At 40.3% G+C, this 23,457-nt stretch overlaps 1 protein-coding gene across 2 annotated transcripts in view; it reads left to right on the top strand.

The window, feature by feature from the left end:
- The window catches only part of ZDHHC9 (zinc finger DHHC-type palmitoyltransferase 9), a 29,884-nt gene extending 14,847 nt beyond the window's left edge, over positions 1 to 15,037 (top strand). For both annotated transcript variants that reach the window (XM_061407902.1, XM_061407901.1), the window contains 7 exons: positions 1,807 to 1,965; positions 6,758 to 6,895; positions 7,798 to 7,836; positions 8,592 to 8,704; positions 9,888 to 9,991; positions 10,392 to 10,488; positions 13,472 to 15,037. In XM_061407902.1, the coding sequence (XP_061263886.1) occupies positions 1,807 to 1,965; positions 6,758 to 6,895; positions 7,798 to 7,836; positions 8,592 to 8,704; positions 9,888 to 9,991; positions 10,392 to 10,488; positions 13,472 to 13,585 (764 nt within the window). In that variant the 3' untranslated portion in view covers positions 13,586 to 15,037. The remainder of the gene's footprint in view (positions 1 to 1,806; positions 1,966 to 6,757; positions 6,896 to 7,797; positions 7,837 to 8,591; positions 8,705 to 9,887; positions 9,992 to 10,391; positions 10,489 to 13,471) is intronic.
- The last annotated feature ends 8,420 nt before the right edge of the window (positions 15,038 to 23,457 follow it).

Genomic DNA, 23,457 nt, shown 5'->3' with positions numbered 1-23,457 from the left:
GTCTCCCAGGTGCCTTCATGCAAAGCACATGCAGAAGAAGGTTAAGGTGACGTGCTGGTACTTATTATCATCCTCTAATGAATAGCTCTCCCCATTCTTTTAAGACTTATGTCACACTGTTATTGTTTGATTTCACAGCATCCACCCCACTCTGCAAAAAAAGGAAAAAAGTTCCATATGGCAGATATTTTTAAAATCAAAGTGAATTGAAAAAAATCTGTTTTTAGAATTATCCTGCACAGCAAGGGTGCAATGAGGCAAGCACTCTCACATGCTACAGATGGGCGGGCATTTAATTGATACAATCTGTCTGGGAGGCAGTTTGGCAATAAGTGACATGGGCTTTAAGGGTTCTTACACTTTGACTCAGTCATTTCACTTCTCTCAGGATTAGCTAAAGGAAATAAATCTGGGATGTACTCAAATAATCGTAGAAGGATTTTTAATGCATCATTTTTTTCTTTTTCCTAGCTATTTTAATGACAGCAACTTAATATATTACTGCCCAGACTTCAACATGTTTTCCTTTTTTTCTTTATGATTTAGCAATAAATTTTAACACATAAACATATTCTTGAGGAAAAGGAGGAGATTGTGATTAGGGTGGAGATCAAAGGGAACAAGCTTTATCTTTAATGTTTTAAGTTTTTGCATACAACATCATTTAAATAGCAAAATTCCAGAGACAGCTTAAATGCCCGATAACATGGATTGGTTAAAATAATTGCAGTACATGCATATGATACAATATAGATAATGATGTTTTCAGAAAAAAACAATTAACAACTGTGGAAAAAAAATGCCTGTTGTATAATGTTAAGTGAAAAATACAAAGTATAAAATTGTATCTATAATATAATCTCAAATTTAAAAAATTATGAATGTTTGTTTATCTGTTGAATAGAGGGAAATACACCAAAATGCATAAATATCCCTGAGTTGAGAGATTGTCAGTGGTTTTTCTTATCTCCTATTCGTATTTTCTGTTTTTTCAAATTTTTTTGCAATAAGCATGTATCACTTATTTTTAAATGATTGTTTTTCTGATTCTAAATATTGCCATTTTTTTCATGCATATATTTACTTTTGCAAGATAAAATCCTTTATACCTGTTTCTTTTTAGCATACATTTTCATTTTTCAGTATGTTGTGAACATTTTCCTGTATCATTTAAAATGCACGCATCATTTAAAATGGCTACATAATATTTCACCCCATGTGTGTATCATAATTTACTTAACCGATCTCCTACTATGATATTGAGGTTATTTTCAGTCTTTCACTATTAAAAGGGACTTCTGTGACAAATATCCTGCTTTAACATCTTTTGTACATCTCTTTGTAATTTGGTAAGTTCCTAGAAGTTGAATTGCTGGGTCAAAAGTATACACATTTAAAATTTTGGTAGTCACTGCCATATTGCTTACTGGTACCTCCTCCCCATCCTTGCCAACACTGGGTATTTTTCTTTCTAATATTTGTTAATATAGAAAGTGGAAATGGTAACTTTGTGTTGATTTTTTATTTCTTTGGTTATAGGTAAAGTTGGATGTTTTCATTTCATATATTTTTTAGCCATTTTTATTTCTTCTTATATGAATGTTTTTCTTTGTTATCAGCCAAAAAGCTTGAAGAAACACTTTTTTACGTGTAAACAAAATAATTGAATGGCGCTCAGTGGAGTTTTGGAAAGATACCCTTGTGAAGTTGAGAGTCTAGTCTGGAGATGATAGTGGGCCTAGGGAACCTTTGATTATTCTCATTGCTCTTGGAGAGGTGGTATTAACTGTCTTTACTGATCTACAGAAGCTACCAATGGTGCGGTGCCCCAAGGCCAGCGACCACCCCCTCGTATCAAGAATTTCCAGATAAACAACCAGATTGTGAAACTGAAATACTGTTATACATGCAAGATCTTCCGGCCTCCCCGGGCCTCTCATTGCAGCATCTGTGACAACTGTGTGGGTGAGTGAAACTAAAGGGGCTTTGCCTGGGGGAAAGGCTGACTTGAAGAGGATCAGAGTGATTTTTCTCAGGAAAAATCAGTGGGGATGGGAAAATAGATTTAGATAGAAAATGAGCTAGATTTAGTTAAGAAACTTTAGATAGGAAACAAGCTTCTGAACAGTTGTAAATCAACTGTACTTCTGTAGATCAGATCATAATTTAAATATCCTCTAGTCTAAAAATTAAAAAAATAAAAACCTCTTGTAAATGAAGAGATGAACTTTACCTGTTTTTCAAATCTGAATTTTCCTCTGCTGAATCTGTTTCAAGTGGAAGCCACCTTGCAAAGGGGGAGGAGAATCCTAGTCCACTGGAGGGCAGCATCGAGGAAGGAAGGGCTAAATAAGAAGTGGTGTTCCCAAGAAGAAAAAAGTTGCTAGCACTTATTGAATTTCTCATATATATTAGGCACTGTGCTAAGTGCTTTCTCTTTCTCTCATTTAAGACTTATAAAAACACCATAAGATATATATTATTCCCATTGTACAGATGAGGAAATAGGTGAAGCACCTTTGTGTAGGTTCGTATGAAGCTGGAAAGGGTCTAATTCCAAAATCCTCATTTGTTCTTTCTCTGCTTCTGCTTCAAGTGTGGCAGGTGTATGTGTACATAATACAGGGGTCCGTGCTTCTATTTGCATATATATGTGACTTAGTTGTAATCACTGCCTAGTGTATGCTGAGCCCTGGAAAAGATCAAAAACAGACAGTAAATACGTCTGTTGAAAGGCAGATGTATGCTGTTCCTTATATTATCAATAGGCATTCTTCCAGCATTCTTTGTATATGCCATGGAGTATGCCTGAGTACATTGCTTTCTTCTTATTAGCCAATTCTTTTTAGTTTAAGGGTGGGAAGATGTATCTTACTTTAAATGGTAAAAGCTATATGTAGATAGGATTTTTATAAATTGAAACATTTTAAGTGAACCAGGAAACGTGATATTTCAAGAAAGTCTGATGTGACGGTTTTCAGAAAGAATTTCCTCTCCTTATTAATATTCTTAAACATAAAGAACTCATGCAAGTTGATTTTTTAAAGAAGAAGCCCTAATATTTCAGTAGAAATATGGACAGCAGATAAAACAGGAAATGCATTTACTTAGTTAACATGAAAAAAATGTTCATCTCTACTCAACATCAAAGAAAAAAATTAAACCAAGATCTTTTTAAATCTAGAAATTCAGCAAGGAAAACTTGATAATGCTTCATCCTATACTAGTGAGAGTATACATTGGAATGAACTTTTTGGAAGGCAACCTAGTAAGATTCATGCCTTGGAACATGTATACTCTATGATGCCACTAACTTGCTTTCTAGGGATCTATCCCAAGAAAGTAATTAGGGATATGGTAAAAGATTTAGGTATGCACATATTTACCTCCAGATTATTATAATAATGAAAAATTGGAAAGAACCTTATTGTTCACCAGTAGATAGATGGTCAAATAAATTGTGGGACATTCATGCAGTAGACTTCTGTCTATGGGAAAAGCTCATCCTAGAGAGTGGAATGAAATAAAATAGAAGATAGGCTACATTTATAGTGCAATCTCAGTTACCCATTGAAAAAAATAAAAGTATGTATAAAGAATTATGCATGGAAGTACTCCAGAATGCTTATTGTCTATTATCTATAGGTTGTGGGGTTATAAGGGATTTTGTTTCCCTCATTAGAAAAAAAATTTCAAGTTTTCTACAATGAGCATGTACTAGTTGTATTATTAGAAAAAAGTGTGATTTTAATATAATAAAAATATATCTGTATAAATATATATTTTCCAATGTTTTTTATATGGTGGGTTTGTTTAAGGCTATCTTCATTCCTTTTTCTGAAAAGATATTGCAGCCCTTTAACTAGGAGATGCACCATTCTTAACACTTATTTTTTTGACTGGTACACAGCTCATTGTGCTTTAAAAATGATGTATTTTATTCTTTGTGGGTTTTTTTGATTCATTAAAATAATACACATTCATTATAGAAAAGATGGAAAGTACAGGTATAAATAAAACTTAATACCAAGCTCATTCTCCATTTTGTTGTATTTCCTTCTAGTCTTTCTCTTGTTTGTAAAATTGGATCATACATGATAGAGTTTTTAGTCCTGCCTTTGTATATGTACTTAATGTGTATATAACTTAATGTTATATCCTGAGCATTTTTCTACATCTTTAATAAATGTTTTTTTAATATATTATTGTTATTATTTTGACCTCACTGCATGGCCTGTGGGATCTTAGTTCCCCGACTAGGGACCGAACCCACATCCCTGCATTGGAAGGCAGTGTCTTTACCACTGGACTGCCAGGGAAGTCCCAGAATATGTTATTTTAATGACTGCATAATCTATCATATGACTATATTCTAGTTTATTTAGGCAATCTGCTATCAGTATATATTATTCACAATCCTATTTCATTCATTATTATAACACATTAATCAAAATTATTAAGTTTAGGGATGTGGTGAAATTGGAACCTTCATACTTTTCTGGTGGGAATTGTAAAATGGTGCTGCCACTGTGAATACTACTTTGGCAGTTCTTCAAAAAGTTAAAATTATATGGCTCAGCAATTCCACTCCTGGATATATACCTGTATTAGTGTGCTTGGGCTGCCATAACAGAATACCACAGACTGAGTAACTTAAATAACAGAAAATAATTCCGTCATAGTGCTGGGTGTTAGTGGTCCAAAATCACAGAGCCAACTGGGTGGATTTCTGGTGAGGATTGCAGGTGGCCACCTTCTGGCTGTGTCCTCATCTGGCCTTTTCTCTGTGCTCGCATACTTCTGGTGTCACTTCCTTTTCTTATAAGGCTACCAGTCGTATTGGATTAGGGCCCCACCCTTATGATCTCATTTAACTTTAGTTATCTCCTTAGAGGACATATCTCCAAATATAGTCATACTGGGGCTTAGGGCTTCAACATATAAATTTTAGGGAGGAGGGAGATGACACAATTCTGTCCATAGCAATACCAAAAAGAACTGAAAAACAGAAACTCAAACATATTTGTACATCAGTGTTCACAATAACCAAAAGATGGAGGCAATCCAAGTGTCCCTCAACAAATGAACAGATAAGCAAAAATGTGGTATAGCTATACAATGGAATATTTTTCAGTCATAAGGAGGAATGAAGTGCTGATACATGCTACAACATGGATGAGTCTTGAAAACATGCTGGGTGAGAGAAGTCAGATGCAAAAGGCCATATATTGTATGATTCCACTTACGTGAGATATCTAGAATAAGCAAATTCATAGAGATAGAAAGAAGATTAGAGGTTACCAGGGGCTGGGAGAAGGGGAAAATGGAAAGTTACTACTTAATGAGTACAGAGTTTCTGTTTAGGAGTGATGAAAATTTTTGGAAATAAGTATTTGTGATGGTTGCACAACACTGTAAATGTAATTAATGCCAGTGAATTTTACACTTAAAATTGGTTAAAATGGAAAATTGTATGTTTTATATATTTTACCACAATAAAAAATTTAATGAAAAAGTATTGACCCTAAATTTCTGTGCCCTTCTCTATTTCCTTGTAAAAAATTACTGAAAATGGATTTATTCTGCCAAAGGGATGTGAACATTATTAAGGCTCTTGATACATGTGCCCAAATTGCTTTCCAGAAAGGTTCTCTCAATTTGTAGTTCCACAAACAGTATATTATACATTTTACCCTGTTCTCACTAGCATTGAATATTATTTTATATAACCTTATTTTGATAGGCAAAAACTTTCTTATTGTTGTATTAGTATTGCACTGGCTTATTAATGAATCAGAAGACTAAATATATGTTTATGTGGTATTATTAACTGTTTTGCTTTTTGACTATTTTCTTGAAGGAGTATTTGTATTTAATAATTGATTTATAAGGACTTTTAATACACTAAGTTTCAAAATTCAAATATATTCCTGTTGGGTTTTATTCCTCTTTAATTTTCCTGATAGTATTTTTAACATATAGGAAATATTTTTTAAAGTGTATGAAGTCAAATAATTTCTTTGTCATCTGTGTTTTTTTCCATTACTTTTATGCTTAGAAAACCCTTCTCCATTCAGGAGACAAATGTTCACCTAGTATTTTTGGTTATTTTAAGGTTTCACTTTGTTTTTACATTTAACTCTTTAATTCATCTGGAATTACTTTTGATAAATAGTGTGAGGAAAAAAGATTGAACCTTATTTTCAGTCAAGTAACCAATTGTTTATGGAATGATACTGCCTTTCACCACTGGTTTTGTAGCACTGCTTTTCCCAGACATCTATTCTATTTCTGGGCTATTTCCATTCCATTAAGCTATGCCACACTGTTGAAGGTGTATAATTTTTTACTAACTGGAGTTTAAGAAAAACCACACTACTCATTTTTCAAAATTTCCTTGGCTATTTATACCGATTTATTCTTCCTGCACTTAGTAGACTCACGTACCAAGACTTTTCTTTGGAAAAACAAGCTCTGTGCTGTTAACTGACGGTGAGACAGATCACTTAACCCCTCAGTATCCCAGTTTCCTTATCTGTAAAATGGAGAAAAGAACATCTTCTTTTGCCTAATTTCCAGGGTGATTGTGGGGATCGAAGGAGATGGCTGTGAAAACATTGCAAAAAGTAAAAACCAGTATTTTTTACAGTTGCAGTACACAAGGATCCTAGGGGTCTGGGAATTAGGTATGAAGTGGATGGTAGGGTTGTGCTTCATCTTGGAGGCTTTGGTGCTGGACTCTCTCTTTCTCCCACAGAACGCTTCGACCATCACTGCCCCTGGGTGGGGAATTGTGTTGGAAAGAGGAACTACCGCTACTTCTACCTCTTCATCCTGTCTCTCTCCCTCCTCACGATCTATGTCTTCGCCTTCAACATCGTCTATGTGGCCCTCAGTGAGTATACAGGGCAGTGTCTGTTGGTGGAAGGGTGGGTGGGGGGAGAAGACTTGAAGACAGCTTAGGGGAGTGGTTCCATATCCTGGGGGGACTTTCCCATTGCAAAGGCACCTTAGGACCAGTTAGAAGTGAGCACCACTGTCTGCTCCTGAGCAGAGCTCCAAACCTCAGGATTTACTGAGCATGTCGGCCTTCTCAGTGGCCCTCTGCTGGGGATCAGGACCATAATTACTGGTTTGTCCCTAGAGCACCTGGCATGTCCCAGGTGATCTCAAAGGTTGGGGATGTACTTTTGGTGTATGTGTCCTCTCTTCTGCCTCATAAGACCTGCTTGGTGCGAGGTGGTAGAAGGGGTTATACCAGAGAAATGTTTTTAGTGGCTCATGGTCTGCTTCAGAAGATAGAAAACACACACTTGTGCACGTGCACACACCCCCACACATCCAGCAACCCAAGAACAGACAGGATGTGGAGTTACAGGAGTGGTCTTCCTCAGGGTAGCTCCCTGGGAAGAGATGAGTTCTGAGCTGGGTTTTGAACAGTGGAGAGATATAGATTGGTGAAAACAGAGGATTTTTCTGGGATATCTGGTTTCTTTCACCTATGAATGCATTTTCCCCCTCCATGCCCATAGCTGGAGGTTAGGGAGAAGGGAGGGGAGCCAGATGCTGGGCTTGTGGCTGACTCTCTAGTCGTGTTGGGTCCTGCATTGGAAAGGTGAACCCTTTAGTCAAGAAAGCACCAGCTTGCAGGTGAGTCCCTTACCTGAATGAGGGCTTATATCTTGCCAGCTTGTAACAAGGATAGGGAGGGAAGAAGGTGAGTAGGCACTAGAGTATGTGGGTATTTTTTACTGAAGTTACTAATCTTTCTTTCTACTCCTCCTCCCAATTTCACAGAATCCTTGAAAATTGGCTTCCTGGAGACATTGAAAGAAACTCCTGGAACATATCCTCCCCTGGCAGTAGGTCCCTGTGCAGCCCTCTTAAACTACTTTTCAGCGTGCTTTCTGTCTGCAGTTCTCCACCATCTCATTTTTCAGACGTCAGAGAGTGCCAATGTCTAAAATTGAAAAATGTAGTCTTAGTGGTGGCAACCAGAATGGAAAATGGCTGGGGCTTAAAGGGAGGTCTTTTTTCACCCTTGTCTCCACTGCTTCCCTCCCAAGTCCTTCTGATCCCAGGCTCAGCTGTGCCTTCTCTAGTGGGCTGTACTTTGCTCTCAATAGACCTCTTGTGTCACTAGAAGTCCCACCTTCCTGTTACAGCTAAGGCTTATTTTGTACAGCAGTTACATTTCTGAGAAGGAGATTCAATTGGGATTTCTAGAAATCACATTCTGGTTTTTTTCCCATCAATTTTTTTGTTTATAGAGTTTGTTTTCCAGTGGCAGAGATGACCATCATTGTTTTGCTTTGGACCCCTCCTAAATGTCCCTTTCAAAGAGCCAATGATGAATAAACAGACAAACGTCTAAATACACTAAATCTGTTAGAGAGCTCCTTGTAGTGTATAAACAGGAGTCTGTTACTTTTCGTGAGGGATAGAGCCAGTGAGTTTAGAATTCATCCATTGTTATAAATGGATATATATTTGTGATGTATGTTCCAAGGGCTAAAGATGGTGTTATTGGTGCCATGAGCATGGGCCAAGGCATTAAGTCCCCTGGTGTGGCTTCTTCAACATTCCTTAACAGCACCTCACTGTTCTAGAAGTACTCATTTGCTTCTTCACGCTCTGGTCCGTCGTGGGACTGACTGGATTCCACACTTTCCTTGTGGCTCTCAACCAGACAACCAATGAAGACGTGAGTCAGCTTTTCCTCTCCTCATCACATATGCTTGTACCAAAAGCCTATTCTCTAATTACCTGCTAGAGAACTGTCTCCAGGGCCTGGGAGGTTGAGGCAGGCAGAAGCCAGGTGTGGGAGATGGTTAAACCAGGTGTGTAGAAGAACAAGCAGACTGCTTTGTTTGGAGCTGAATGCCTATAGGGAATGAGGAAGAAGAGGTTGAATGGTTGGGTGGGCACAAGGTCTTCAAACGTTCATACGTCCTTAAAAGTTAACTAACTGGGTTTGGAATGGAGAGGGATAGTTGCATTGAATTACATCCTTGCTTTTAAAAAGTTACTGATTAATCCATATTTACTGTAGAAAATCAGAAACTACAGATAAACAAAAAATAGCTAATAAGTCCCTGTAATTTTACCTCCTGCTGCTGCTAAGTTGCTTCAGTCGTGTCTGACTCTGTGCGACCCCATAGACGGCAGCCCACCAGGCTCCTCTGTCCCTGGGATTCTCCAGGCAAGAAAACTGGAGTGGGTTGCCATTTCCTTCTCCAATGCATGAAAGTGAAAAGTGAAAGTGAAGTTGCTCAGTCGTGTCCGACTCTTAGCGGCCCCATGGACTGCAGCCTACCAGGCTCTTCTGTCCATGGGATTTTCCAGGCAAGAGTACTAGAGTGGGGTGCCATTGCCTTCTCCTAATTTTACCTCCTAGGCCTCACCATTGTTATGGTATGGTCTATAGTCTTCTAGACTTGTCTAGACTTGTTCCCATGTTTGTTTATGTGAGTATATTATGTTTTTTTCCAGTCTGGATTTTTTTTTCTTTTTTTAAATAAATTTATTTATTTTAATTGGAGGCTAATTACTTTACAATATTGTAGTGGTTTTGCCATACATTGACATGAATATTATGTATTTTTAAATGGAAATAATATATAACACCCAGGTATCTACATTTTCAACTCTATTGTGAATATTTTTCCATGGCTATGCATATATTTTTTTTCTATTGTGGTAAAAGACATATAGCATAAAATGCACCATCTTAAACCATTTTTAAGTGTACAATTAATTGGCATTAGTATATTGACATTGTTGTGCAACCATTGCCACCATCCATCTCTAGAACTTTTCCATCTTCCCATTCTCTATGTAGTTCTTCAACATAATGTTTAATGTAAGCCTTGGCTTTTGTCTTGCAGATCAAAGGCTCATGGACAGGGAAGAATCGTGTCCAGAATCCCTATAGCCATGGCAACATTGTGAAGAACTGCTGTGAAGTGCTGTGTGGCCCCTTGCCCCCCAGGTACTCAAAGGACTGGAAGGTTCTGGAACTCTTGGGACAAGCAGTTAGACCCAATCCTGTCACCTGGTCTGATGCGTTCTTCTGAACATGGCCTCTTGGTGTCAAAAGAAGGCTTCCCAGGGATTGTCCCTGGGTGCCATATTTACATGAACTGTAGACCACAGGCTGGTTGTTTTGAAGGGATGACCTTTCATTCTTATTTCATCTGTTTATTCCTTTGTTAATGTGGTATTCCATGATTTGTGGAAGAAAAAAGTGAATGGAAGGCAGGAGGTGCGTGCTTGGATCAGGCTAGACTGCCAAAGGGCAGATTTGTGTTTTCCAGCACACACAGCAAGCAGATGTGGGTGGATGTACAGGTGGATGTGAAGTGTTTTGTTAACTCTGCTATCTCCTTCAGTGTGCTGGATCGAAGGGGTATTTTGCCACTGGAGGAAAGTGGAAGTCGACCCCCCAGTACTCAAGAGGCGAGTACCAGCCTTTTGCCTCAGGGCCCAGTAAGTGTTCCTGACTTTTTTTTAAAGCTTTTAGACTTTAAGACTGATTCAGTGATAGAGGGTATAGGCTAAATTTATACCTTAGCGATATAATTAGGCAATTTTGTGTCCAATCACTCCAGCTTCCCTGTGTCTGCTTCTGTGCTGACATTTTCTTAAGATCTTTGTGCCCTTGACATAGATTAAGATCTAGTCATTTCTCCAACATTTTGTGCCAGCCAATGTGCTAAGGATACACCAATGAACAAGGCATGCAATGTCCCTGCTCTTATGGACCTCATTGTGTAGTGGGGATGAGAGACAATAAAACAGGCTGTTAGTTGGTACAGTGACAAGTGTCTTGATGAGGGAAGAATAAAATGCTATAGGAGCAATGGTAGTGGTCAGGAGAGTGGGTTGGAGTTAGTGGTGTGGTTACCTTAATAGAAGGGGGCTTAAGTATGTTCCTAAGAAGTTATTAGTTGAACTTTCTTCTTAAATAATAGCTCTATTGAGATATGATTCAGATACCATAAAATCTCAGTTAAAAATGTAGGATTCACTGGTTTGTAATATATTCACAGAATTGTGCTATCATCACAACAATCAAATTTAAAACATTTTCATTGCCCTTCCCCCCCCCCAAAAAAAACCCTGTACCCATTAGCAGTCACTGTCCCTTTCCCCCCAGTTCCCTCAGCCCCATCCCTAGGCAACTGTTAATCTGTTTTCTTTTACTGTAGACTTCTTTCTTCAGTACATTTCATGTGAATGCAGTCGTATTATATGTGGTCTTTTGAGACTGGCTTCTTTCATTTAGGATTGTATTTTCAAGGTTCATCCATGTTGTAGCTTGTGGCGGTACTTTTTTCCCTTATATGGTTGGATAATATTCCATTATATGGATAGACCACATTTTATTTATACGTTCATCAATTGATAGACATTTAGATTGTTTCCACCTTTTGGTTATTATGAATAATGCGGAAATGAACATGTGTATGCAAGTTTTTACATGGACTTATGTTTTCATTTCTCTTGGCTATATACATGAAATTACTGGGTCATATAATAATTTTATGTTTAACCTTTTGAGGAATGGCTGTACTGTTTTCCAAAGTGGCTGTACCATTTTTTCACCCCCACCAGTTGCATATGAGGGTTCCCGTTTCTCCATATCTTGGGCAACACTTGTTATTATCATCCACCATTTTGATTCTAGCCATCCTTGTGTATGTACAGCCATATATCGTGGTAGTTTTGATTTGCATTTCCCTGATGCATTGATATTGAACATCTTTTCATTAGTTTATTGGCCAGTTGTGTATCTTCTTCTTTGGAGAAGTGTCTATTCAGATCCTTTGTCCATTTTTAAATTGGATTGTTTGGGATTTTTTTTTTAATTTTTGAGTTGTAAGAGTTTTTTATTCTGTATGTAAGTCCCTTATCAGAGATTTGATTTGCAAAGATTCCCCAATTTTGTATATTGTCTTTTCACGTTCTTGTTGGTGTCCTTTCAAGCACAAAAGATTTCAGTTTTGTGTGGTCTAGTTTATCTATTTTGGTTGTTTTTGCTTGTGCTTTCACTGTCAGATCTAAGAAACCATTGCCTAATCCAAGGTCGTGAAGATTTATACTCTGTTTTCTTCTAAGAGTTTTATAGTTTTAGCTCTTATATTTAGGTCTCTGATCCATTTTGAGTTAAATTTTGTATATTGTATGAGGTAGAGGGTTCAAATTCTTTATTTTGCATGTGGATATCCAGTTGTCTTGGCACAGTTTATTGAAAATTATCCTTACTCTGTTGAATTGTTGTGGTACCCTTGTCAAAAATCAGTTGATCATAAATGTGAGAATCTGTTTCTGGACTTTCAGTCCTATTCCACTGATCAATAAGTTTATTCCTATGCCAGTATCACACTATCTGGGTTACTGTAGCATTGTAGTAAGTTTTGAGATTGTGAAGTGTGAGTCCTCCAAATTTATTCTTTATTTAATTGTTTTAGTTGTGGTCCTTCTAATTTCCATATGACTCCTAGAATCAACTTAATCAATTTCTGCAGATGTACCAGCTGAAATTTTGATGGGGATTGTATTGAATCTGTAGATTAATTTGGAGAATATTATCATCCTAACATGATTAAGTCTTCTGAGCCAATAATATGGTCTGTAATCTCATTTATGTAGGTCTTTTAAAATTTCTTTCAACAATGTTTTGTAGTTTTCAGAGTATAAGTTTTATATTTCTTTTGTTACCCTTATTCATAAGTATTTTATTCTTTTTGATGTTATTATAATATAAATGGGCTTCCCTGGTGGCTCAGGTCATAAAGAATCCACGTGCTGTGCGGGAGACCTGGGTTTGATCCCTGGGTTTGGAAGATCCCCTGGAGAAGGGAATGGCTACCCACTCCAGTATTCTTTCCTGGAGAATTCCATGGACAGAGGAGCCTGGCGGGCTACAGTCCATGGAGTCCCAAAGAGTTGGACACGACTGAGAGACTTTCACTTTCACATAATATAAATGAAATTATTTTGGAGACTTCCCTGACTGTATCATTCAGGAGATATTTTCAAAGCAGATATACCATCTGAAAATTTAGCCACCCTACCCTCTTTGGTTTAGAATCACTGTTCTAGTGAGCCACGTATTAGGGCCCAAAGAAGATTGAGAGCCACTGTGCCAGACCTTGTGAGACATGTATGTTATAATATTCTGTTGTAAAAGAGGGAAGGTGATCTGTGTAATTATTTGTGGTCCCATTTATTAGTATCATGAATAATAATGGAAACATCTGTCCACAACAGACAGTTAAGAGTAGAACTCAAACTTCAATTGCCTTCTGTTGAGAAGACAATAGTCTAGTTTTGGTTCTGAGTTTCAGGCTGGTGGGAGCATATCTCTAGCCATGAGTGTGGTTAATGGGTTCAGAGGATGAGTTCAGTGTCTATGGATTATCTCCATTTGGATTCTGTATTGACTTTGATATCTTTTCCTTCTCAGGCTCCAATAGACCATCTAAGCAATGAGATGCCAGAGGACACCAGCACTCCTGAAGAGATGCCACCCCCAGAGCCCCCAGAGCCCCCACAGGAGGTGACGGAAGCTGAGAAGTAGCCTATGTATGGAAGAGACTTTCGTTGTGTTTGATTAGGGCTGTGAGAGATTTAAGGGGAGAAGGTAAACCTGAGACAGAGAGAGAGTAAGCTGTTCCTCTCACTGTTTTTCTTTGGTCTTTATTCACCCTGTTGTAAACTGACATTTTCTTGCTGCAAGCTTTTTTAATTTCTGGACTCTAAGCAGTCACAGAAGATGTCAGTCACCTCTGGTAACTGGACAAATGGGTCTCTTGGGCCCTGGCGCTGGTTTTCCATGGCCTCAGCCAAGGAGTCTCTTTGGACTCCCCTCTCTTCCCTCCAGATCCCAGCTCTCTTGCTTGGGGTCACTGGCCCAATCCTGGGGTAAAGGTCCTTGAGACTGGCTCAAATCCCCTCAAGTTGCTGCATGTCACGAGTCCAGAGGCAGTCACAGAGACTGCTGGCCAGGGCATTCTACCTGGATTCTTGAGGCCTTCAGAATGGAGGATGATGGAGAGTAGGGTTGGAGGATTCTCACGGCTCCAAAGTGCCAACATTGCCAGCAAATCCTTTCAGGAACGGGGCAGGTAGCTTCCAGTTGTTGTATTTATTCGTGTAGCTTCTCCTTTGTCCCCTGTCCACTCTCTTAACACCTAAGCCCCACTCTTTTCCCGTGAGATATATGTAAGTAGTTGCAGTATAGATAACAATTTACATTTCTTGTAGACTACCCAGAAACTTTTTACTACCTGTGCCATTCTCAATAAGAACTTACGAGATGCCAATGGCATGGCCCCTCACACTCTCTGTCTCATCTCTCCTCCTCTCTCACTAGCCCCTTTTAATTTGTTTTCCTTTTGACTCTTGTTCCCGTTGGGAGCAGGAACGGCAGTAATAAAAGTGTGCACTTTGGTGGTTCCTTTTCCTCAGAGGAAGCCCGAGTGCTCACTTAAACACTACCCCCTCAGACTCCCTGTGTGAGGCCTGTAGAGGCCCTGTATGCACAAATGGGGAAACCAAGGCACAGAGAGGCTCTCCTCTCCTCTCCTCTCCCCCTGTATCCCCTCAAAACAGAAAAAGAATAATAGAAAAAGAGGATAACAAGTACTTCCATTAGGCCTCGGCTGAGTGAGGAGGGAAAGCCCCGCACTGCTGCCCTCCTGGGTAACCCACTCCAAGGCCTTGGCCCATCTCGGGCTTGGTAACCACACCAGGGGCTTCCTCCAGGCCCCACTCTTCCAGCACTTCCACCGGCAGAGTCCCAGAGTCGCTTCACCCTGGGGGTGGGTTGTGGCCCCCAGTCAGCTCTGCTCAGGACCTGCTCTATTTCAGGGAAGAAAATTTATGTATTATATGTGGCTATATTTCCTAGAGCACCTGTGTTTTTCTCTTTCTAAGCCAGGGTCCTGTCTGGATGACTTCTGGGGAGGGGGGGAGTGTAAACCAGAACTTTTAATCTATTTGAAGGTGATTAAACTGTGTCTAATGCAAACTGCCTGCCTCCTCCTTCCCCTTCCACTTCAGGAACCACTGTGGGGTGTTTCTTTGTGTGGCGGTGGGGGGGGTGGGGGTGGGGGTTGAAGGGGTTGCTTGTCACTACTGCCCATACTCCCCTTTTCCAGGGGACCTTGGGTTGGAGAGATTGCTCCCAAATTATCCACTGATCTATATTACACTCTGGGTTGAAGTTTACCTTATTCTGAACTATGAAAAAAAAAGCCTTTCAAGGCCATGGACAGTGTTGGAAAGCTTGGGAGGGTCAAGGGTTATATTAAAGTAAGAGAAAAAGTTCTTTATTAGGATATTGTTTTTATGCAGATGGATGGTTTTAATTGCAGATGAGTCTTGGTTATTAAAGCAGGCTCATCAGCCTCCTGCCCCCGGAAATATTTTGTTAGTGGTCTTTTACGAGTGATGGTATATATTTCTTTTTAAATGGTCTCTAATCAAAATTCCTTACCAATTCCTGTTTCGCTCTCCCCAATTAATCAAAAGTAATGAAACTTGGCTGCTCACAGATTTTTCTCTGTCTTCCTATTTTCCTTGTAGTAGGGTTTGACGTTAGCAGTCCTTGGAGAGACAGAGAGACTGGGGACTGTGACCGACTCTGATTCCTGTCCTATCTGCCTCTGCTTTCCCATTCTTTTTCTGGCTCTCTCGGTTTTGTCCTTGTAGTTAGATTTTAGTCAGTTCAAAATAAAGCCAAGCCTGGAAAGTTGGGAAGATAACTAGATTTTTTTCAGTTAACTTGCCACTCAGATGAAACAGTTTTTAGTCAGTTCTCAGCCCGTCTTGTCTCAGCCCATGTCCTCTCTCCTCCTTCAATTTACCTCAGCAATCTTCTGTTGACCCTTGGGTGCATTAGATAAGCTGTCTTTTCCTGAGGTGAAGGGTCAAAATGGAAACCCCTTATCACTAGTGTGAAATGATTTTTTTAAAGCTTCTGGTTTTCCCTACTCCCTGCCCTTGTTCTTTTCCTTTATAAATCTTCTATTTTTAAGACCTTGGCCTGAAGATCTGTCCATTCATACCATGCACCAGCTGGGACTGTTCCTAGTCTGAGTTCTGATCAGAGTGGAGATTGATGAATTGGTCCTTCCCAGGGGAATAGGCTTTAAATTGTTTACTCTTTTCAATGGCTGACATTCTTTCCACCTCTCCCCTTCCTCCCCATTCCTTAAGTTTCCTATGTTCCCCACTTCCCCAGGCCAGGATGGTTGGCATGAATCCCAAACCTCTGGGGGCTGGTGGAATTTGACTTTTTGGGGCCTTTTTATTTTTCATGTCCCTTTGGCCCTGGGGTCCCCTTTGCCCTAGATGAGAACACCATCTCCCCCTTTGCTTTTTTCACCAGTGGCAGCAGTGGGTTCTAAATCTATAGCAGCTAAACTCCATTCTTCCTGTCCTAACCTTCCTGCCTTTACCCATAAGTCCCTTTTTCCTGCTGAATGAATCTCGTTACCTTGTTGAGGGAAAAATAATTATTTTGTTTTTAAATCTGTTTTCTAACTTAAATGCAATTTAATATGTAAATCTCAGCACTTTTGTGTGAGCCTACAAATGTGTGTGTGTGTGTTGTGTGTGTATGGTGGGATTTTCACTCTCTGGTGTTGTTGTTTTTTTTTTCCCCCCTCTGGTGTTTCTTAATAAAGAAATCCTTCTTTCCGGGGGGAAGCCAATTAATGAAGGAGACTTGAATAGTTGTAGAAATAGAAGGATGTCTGTTTCTTTGTGCTTCTGCCTCATTTCTTTACTTGTGCCTAGTGTGAATGACCAGACCCCTCCACCACCTTTTGACCCCCTCCCTTTTAGAGAGCCCTCAGCCTAGTGGGGCAGAGAGAGGGACCTGTACTGTGTCTGGTGCCCCTCTGGGACCACTTGGATTGGCTCAAGCGGTAACCTAGCAACCTAGCTCCCCTCCCTCTCCCCAAGGCCTGGCCCTGTTAGTCCTTTTCTTCCAGCTCAATTCACTTTATACCTCTGAAGCTTGGGGCTGGGCTAGGGAAAATCACCAAGGGATCACAGTAAATGTTTTTTTTTTTTTTTTAATAATTTTCTCTCGTGCCTTGGTGCTACTATAGAAGACCAGTGCTTCCAATGATTCAAAAAGCATTTGTGTCACTTTTGAGAACACATTCTAGGAATTGCTTGCTGTTCTTTGGCAATATGCTTTAGAAATAGTTTCAAAGGCTACAACTGCAAATATCATTAGTTTTAAAGGATGCAAGGCCTACTCCCTAAAAAGGGAGTCATTGTGGATTTCATGTTTTGGATAAATATGAAAGGGAAATGGGAACTAGAAATCTTCTGTAAACCATCAGATGCCCTATAGAACATCAGTATAGGTAGAAAAACCTAGTACAACTATCTGGGCCTAATCGTTATACAAATAAACACAAAACATATTTTTATAGTTTTAATATTATACACTGAGTTTCCAGTAATGCAGCAGTTGTGTAAATTGAGTAAAGATGGTCCTTTATTTTATTCAGAAATTTACCAAGAGTTGTGACTTTTGAAAATCAGATCACCAACAGGAGTGCCGTTCATGGTTTTTAAGTCTCCAATGTTTAGTCTTCCTTTGTAGCATTTGCATTTGCAGTGAATCTGCATGTATAGTGGAAGCATTGGACTCTTAGATCTTTTAGTATAGTCTTATAAAGGCATTCGCATCTGAAGTATAGTTCTCTGATTCTAAATGACTTTTCTTTTGTTTCTTCTTTGTACTATAGTTAGTGTATAATATTGCTATTCTGGAAATTATGTGTATAAGCAGTTTATATTAACTATGAAATGCATTTCAGGCCAAGGGTATATTATAAAATATTATATATACCAAGGGAGGGTTGAGAACCCCTGGACTAGATTATCTCAAAGGTCCCTTTCTACCTCTAAATAGTTGGAAGACTTAGAAAATCAACAATGCCCCTCATCTCCTTATACCTTTAGTGTGCTTTTTAAATTTTAAAAGTAACACATGTTGAAATTTTGAAAATACAGGAATGTAAGAGGATTGAAAAAAATCACTCATAAAATTATCACCAAATATATTAATCACTGTTAATGTTTTTTATTTCTTTCTGGTCTTTCTTCTTGTGCATATATATATATATATACATATTTTTGAACATGACTGGAATTCAACTATCAATATAGTTTTGTAATCCAGCTTTTTTTACTTAGTATTTTTCATACCATTATAAATTATTTGAAAATGTTTTTTAATGACTCCATGATATATATATAATCTTTCCCCTATTGTCAGACATTTTTTAGGCATCTCCAGTTTTTCCTTATTATAAATATTGCTATGATGAACTTCCTTATATATGGGCATATCTGTGATTATTTTTTTAGGATAAATTCCTAAAGGTGGAATTACTGAGTTTAATGGCTCTTGATGTGTGCTATGCTAAGTCACTTTAGTCGTGTGACCCCATGGACTGTAGCCCGCCAGGCTTCTCTGTCCATGGGATTTTCCAGGCAAGAATACTGGAGTGAGTTGCCACTTCCTCCTCCAATGGCTTTTGATAAATATGGCCAAATTACTTTACAGAAAGGCTGACCCAGTTTGTCCTACCACCTCTGTATCAGAGAGCCTCCTTCAACACACCTTATTTAAACACTCGATCATCTGATAGCTAGTTATTAACTGGTATCTCCATGCCTTCATTTCCTAATTCCGTTAATTATGAGGTAAAACATTTTCTGCACCTCCCATCTGCCTTATGTTTCTTGCCATTTTTATTCTGTGAATTGGCTAAGTCCTTTGTTTATCTTTCTTCTGGCATTAGGGGTTTTTCTTGTTGTTTAGTCACTAAGTTGTGTCCGACTTTTTGTGACTCTTTGAATTGTAGCCCACCAGGTTCCTCTGCCCATGGGATTCTCCAGGCAAGAGTACTGGACTGGGTTGTCATTAATAAATGGAAGCTTGGAGCTCATCCTCCACCATAGGCCAGGAAGTAAGGGAGCCTTGAGTTAGAAGTGTCTTTACAACTCTGGAGCACAGCATAGATTTACCACCCTAACATTCCATGTCTCTTCACTTTCTTCAAGCCCCCCTCCCACTACCTTTTCTGCCAGCCACTGCTGGTCGTCAGCTATCACCATTCCAACTTGCCTGCATGGGTGGTAGTTTTGTGCCCCAACTAGAGACATGGTTGTCATAAAACCTGGCCTCTGTCCATGACATTCCTAAAAGGAAAACACCAATCATGTAGTTCATATTGCTTGTGCTCACTTTTGTGAGCCCTCTCTGTCTCTTATCAGAAAGTACCACGACTTATCTAAGGTCACATGGACAGTTACTGGTAAAGCCAAGACCAGAACCCAGGTGTCCTCAGTCCCAGTCCAGAGAGTTTTCCAGCATAACCCCCTACCCCTCAGTCGAGCAGGTATAGACAGAGAAAGCGGTTTGAATAATTCCAAGTGCCACTGAAATGAAATGAGCCTTTCCTTTATTTAACATTCAATAAATACTTGTTGAAAACTGACCACTGCTGCTGCTAAGTCGCTTCAGTCATGTCTGAATCTGTGCGACCCCAGAGACGGCAGCCCACCAGGCTCCCCTGTCCCTGGGATTCTCCAGGCAAGAACACTGGAGTGGGTTGCCATTTCCTTCTCCAATGCATGAAAGTGAAAGTGAAGTTGCTCTGTCGTGTCCGACTCTTGGTGACCCCATGGACTGCAGCCCACCAGGCTCCTCTGTCCATGGGATTTTCCAGGCAAGAGTACTGGAGTGGGTTGCTATTGCCTTCTCCGGAAAACTGACCACATTCTAGGGCTAACTTTAGGCGAAATTGCATTGTTGACCCCGTTCTCTTGAGAGTTGAGAAGCAGCGATGATTTTAGGATTTTATTTTATTTTATTTTATTTTGCCATTTTGGATGAATTTTACCAATGATGTCTCCATTTTAGGCAGGCAGAGGGCTGACTATATATAGTCGAGCTGGTCTGGGGGTAGTTGTTGGGTTTTTGTTTTAAACTTAAATCTCTTAAATCTCTCTTCAGACACCTGCGCTTAGGTTGAACTGATGGTGGGGTTTCTTTAGCACAGAAAGTCAGGAAGTTGCCTAGCCGGGTTCCCACAGTCAAATTGTCTGTCCCTTTGTGAGGGCCATTGCCCTGGGCCCTTTCTGACGCTATCCCTGGCAGCTCCCGGAGGCAGTGGTATACAAATGCTATATTGGTAACTGTGAAGTTATAGGAAAAGGTGAAGTCTACATATCAAGTGCTATAGAATTGCGTTTATTTAGGGCTTTCCTGGAGGAGGAGTGTCGGCTGGGTCTACAGGGGAGGCAGTTCCTTCCCACTTGATTGTGTTGTTTGTTGGCCAAGCAACATAGAATGTGGCTGACGTTGTGTGAGAAGTGAAGGTAGCCTTTATTGTGAAGGAGGGGTGGGAGAGCCACTTCTTTTCCCCAGCTGGGAAACCTCATACCTCATCCTGAATTTCCTGCCTGGGAGGCTGCGGGAGAAGGCGGTGAACCTCACGGAGACTACCGTGATCAGGGCCCATTTTTCCCTTTACAGACCTCTGTTAGCTTGGTTTTAATGCCCGTTGTCTCCCATGGCTCCACTGAGGCCTCCACTTCTGTGAAAAAACCCTTCTGGGCAGGGTTTCTATGAGTCAGAAACAGCAGCTGGGGCCAGTGTCAGACCACCTTGCTCTAGGGTCTGGGCAGGGACAAAAGAGGGAATTTGTGGAGGCAAGAGCTGTTGTGGGGGTGGGGGGTAGCTGATCAGGACCTACCTTGGGAAAGAGAGGTGGCGAATGACAGGGGAGATGCTTTAGGAGGAAGGTGCTGATACCACCGACTGCTTGCCCTAACTGCTTCAGCCTCTAATCCTGACTTGATGCTCTTTCTTTTTGAATCTGGCTTTTATCCACTTCTTTCTGGCAGCACATGGACGTCCAAGGGAGTTGCCTAAAATAAGGCTGGTACCCAGGGCTGATCATCTTCCTATGGGCTGGGCACAGCAAGGGCTGTCCTGGGCTTCCCAGGTGGACTTTCTCCCATCACCAGCCTCTCCACACACCAGAGCTGGAACCCCCTACCCTGAATGCTAGCACCCTCTGGAAGCTTCGAGATAGCTTGTCTCTGAGCTACAGCAGTTAGCCTGCAGACAAGCACATGTCAGCATGGCCTTTGTGCCCATTCTTGAGCTCAGTACCTTTAAGGTTACAAAAAATGTAAAACTCCACGATTTATTGTCACTATGTGCCAGGAACTTTATACACTATCTCATTTCTTTCTCTGCCAACCCCAAGAGGTAGGTATTATTAGCTGATTATCCTTTTTTGTTAAATTTAATTTTTATTTATTTTAAATTATTTTAAAATTGAGATTTAATTAACATAGCGTTGTGTGAGTTTAAGGTGTATAAAGTGTTCACTGGATATATTTATCACAATATAGATCATTATTTTATAGACAAGAAATGTATGTGTATGTAATTACCTCAAATTGTATAACTAGCTAGTAAGTGGTGGAGCCAGGATTTGAAGACACTTTAGTAACTCCAAAGCCTTTGCTCTGGGTCACTGCACTAACTAGGGGGTCCAAGGAGAGATGGGCCTTAAAGGGAGTGAAAAGGAGGTCACAGGATGGTGACATGATATCATTCATTGTGCATGAATTTTGTGCTCAACGCTATGCCAAGTATTTTGCATACACTACTTCAGTCAATCTACCTAACAGCCCCATCACGGGGGCTAGTACTATTATCCCCACTGTACTGATGTGGAAAGTAAGGTTCAAGGAGGTTTAACGATTTGTCCGGGATGATCCAGCTAATGAGTAAGAGACCCAATACTTGAAGTCAGGTTGGCCAGAGCTGCTAACTGCTAGTACTCTCCTTTCTGCCCTAGAGGAGCTTCCACTGGCTGGAAGAACCCCATTGCCCTCTTGGCCTAGGCCTCCCCCACCTTCCAAGGGGGGCTAGAGGCTTGGCCTTTGACATCCTGGGCTGGGGGTATCTGCTCTCCAGCTGTGAAGATTCTGCCTCCCAGACACCAGCCCTTGGTTTGCTGGGCCCGGGGCTCCACTTGACATCTTCTAGATGTCCCTGGGGCTGGACAGGAGCTTCCAGCAGCCCTTCCTGGACAAGGGGCTGCAGGCTGTGGGCTGCAGACCTACAGAAGCGCACTGCCTTTCTCCCCCTGGCCTGTAGTCTACATTTCCTCATTGCCCTTCTTCACAGCCCACTCCCTAAATCTGATGATCATTGGAGCCCTTGCACAACTACTTACTTTCAGCCTATATTCGGCTTACAGACCAAACTGAAGCCCAGTAGCTGTGAGACACGTTCCCATCCCCCGCTCCAGGGCGGGGCAAGATTTCAAAACATCGTGTTCTGAGTCATTCCTCTTTTTCTGAAGTTTTCCTTTCCCCAGCTGGGAGTTAATAGGGGGTTTGAAAATTGTAGGACTCTCCTCTGATAGGCTCCCCTTGGTATATGTGGATTTTAAGTACTTTGGGTCTTATTCACCCCCACTCCCCATCTTTCCAAAAGCCTGCATAGAAAAGCAGCAGGAGAACGACTTTGCTGCCACCCTAAACTGGAGGCTTAGGCCTGTTAGTTCCATTGTTTTCAAACATTAAAACTTTGGTCCTTTTTTATAGATACAAAAATCATTGTTTTGAAATTCAAATAAGACAAGAATGTATTAGGTGAATACTCCTCTTGCTCACTCCCCTAATCCCACCCACCCTCCTCACAAGATCACCACTGGTTAACCATTTGGTGCAGATTTGTCTGGTCTTTATTCTTGTGTATATTTCCTTTTCATAAATAAAAATGGAATCACTCTATAAATAAGGTTTATTACTCACTTTCCCCCCATGATATTGCTCAGACTTCTTTTACAAGAACGTTTGTACGTTATTTGTATAATTTTAACATTTCAAGTGAAACAATAAAAAATCACAAAGATTTTTCCTGTGTCATTAAATATTTTTCTACAACACTGTGTTTAATGACATTGTATGAATGAACCATAATGTATCTAACTAATTCCCCATTTGCATTGTTTCCCATTTTTTACACACAGCTGGCCTGAATATCTTTGTCCATATATCTGTGCGCACTCATGTGGCTCTTTGTACAGATGGAATCCTAGGAAGGGAATGGCTGGGTCAAAGGACGTCAGAGGCACATCACAGAGGGATAGACTGCCCTCTGGAGGGCTGGCCAGGCTTTGAAAGCTTATTGGGTTTCCCACTCAACCTGTTTCCTCTGTAAATTGGGAAGATGACGGAAGATATCCCCTCAGAGGGAGGGGATAGCATGAGGATGCATGCAAAGCCCGTGTTGGTGCTTTTGAAATGACAGCAACTATTCAGTACCCCTCGGGCGGTGAGGCCATTTGGGCTGCCCAGACACTCACGGTAGTTGGATGACTGTGGCTG

This window comes from Bos javanicus, chromosome X (genome assembly GCF_032452875.1).
Source record: "Bos javanicus breed banteng chromosome X, ARS-OSU_banteng_1.0, whole genome shotgun sequence".
NCBI lineage: Eukaryota > Metazoa > Chordata > Mammalia > Artiodactyla > Bovidae > Bos > Bos javanicus.
The sequence above is the reverse complement of the archived record's forward strand: the minus strand, read 5'-3'. Positions and strand labels throughout refer to the sequence as shown.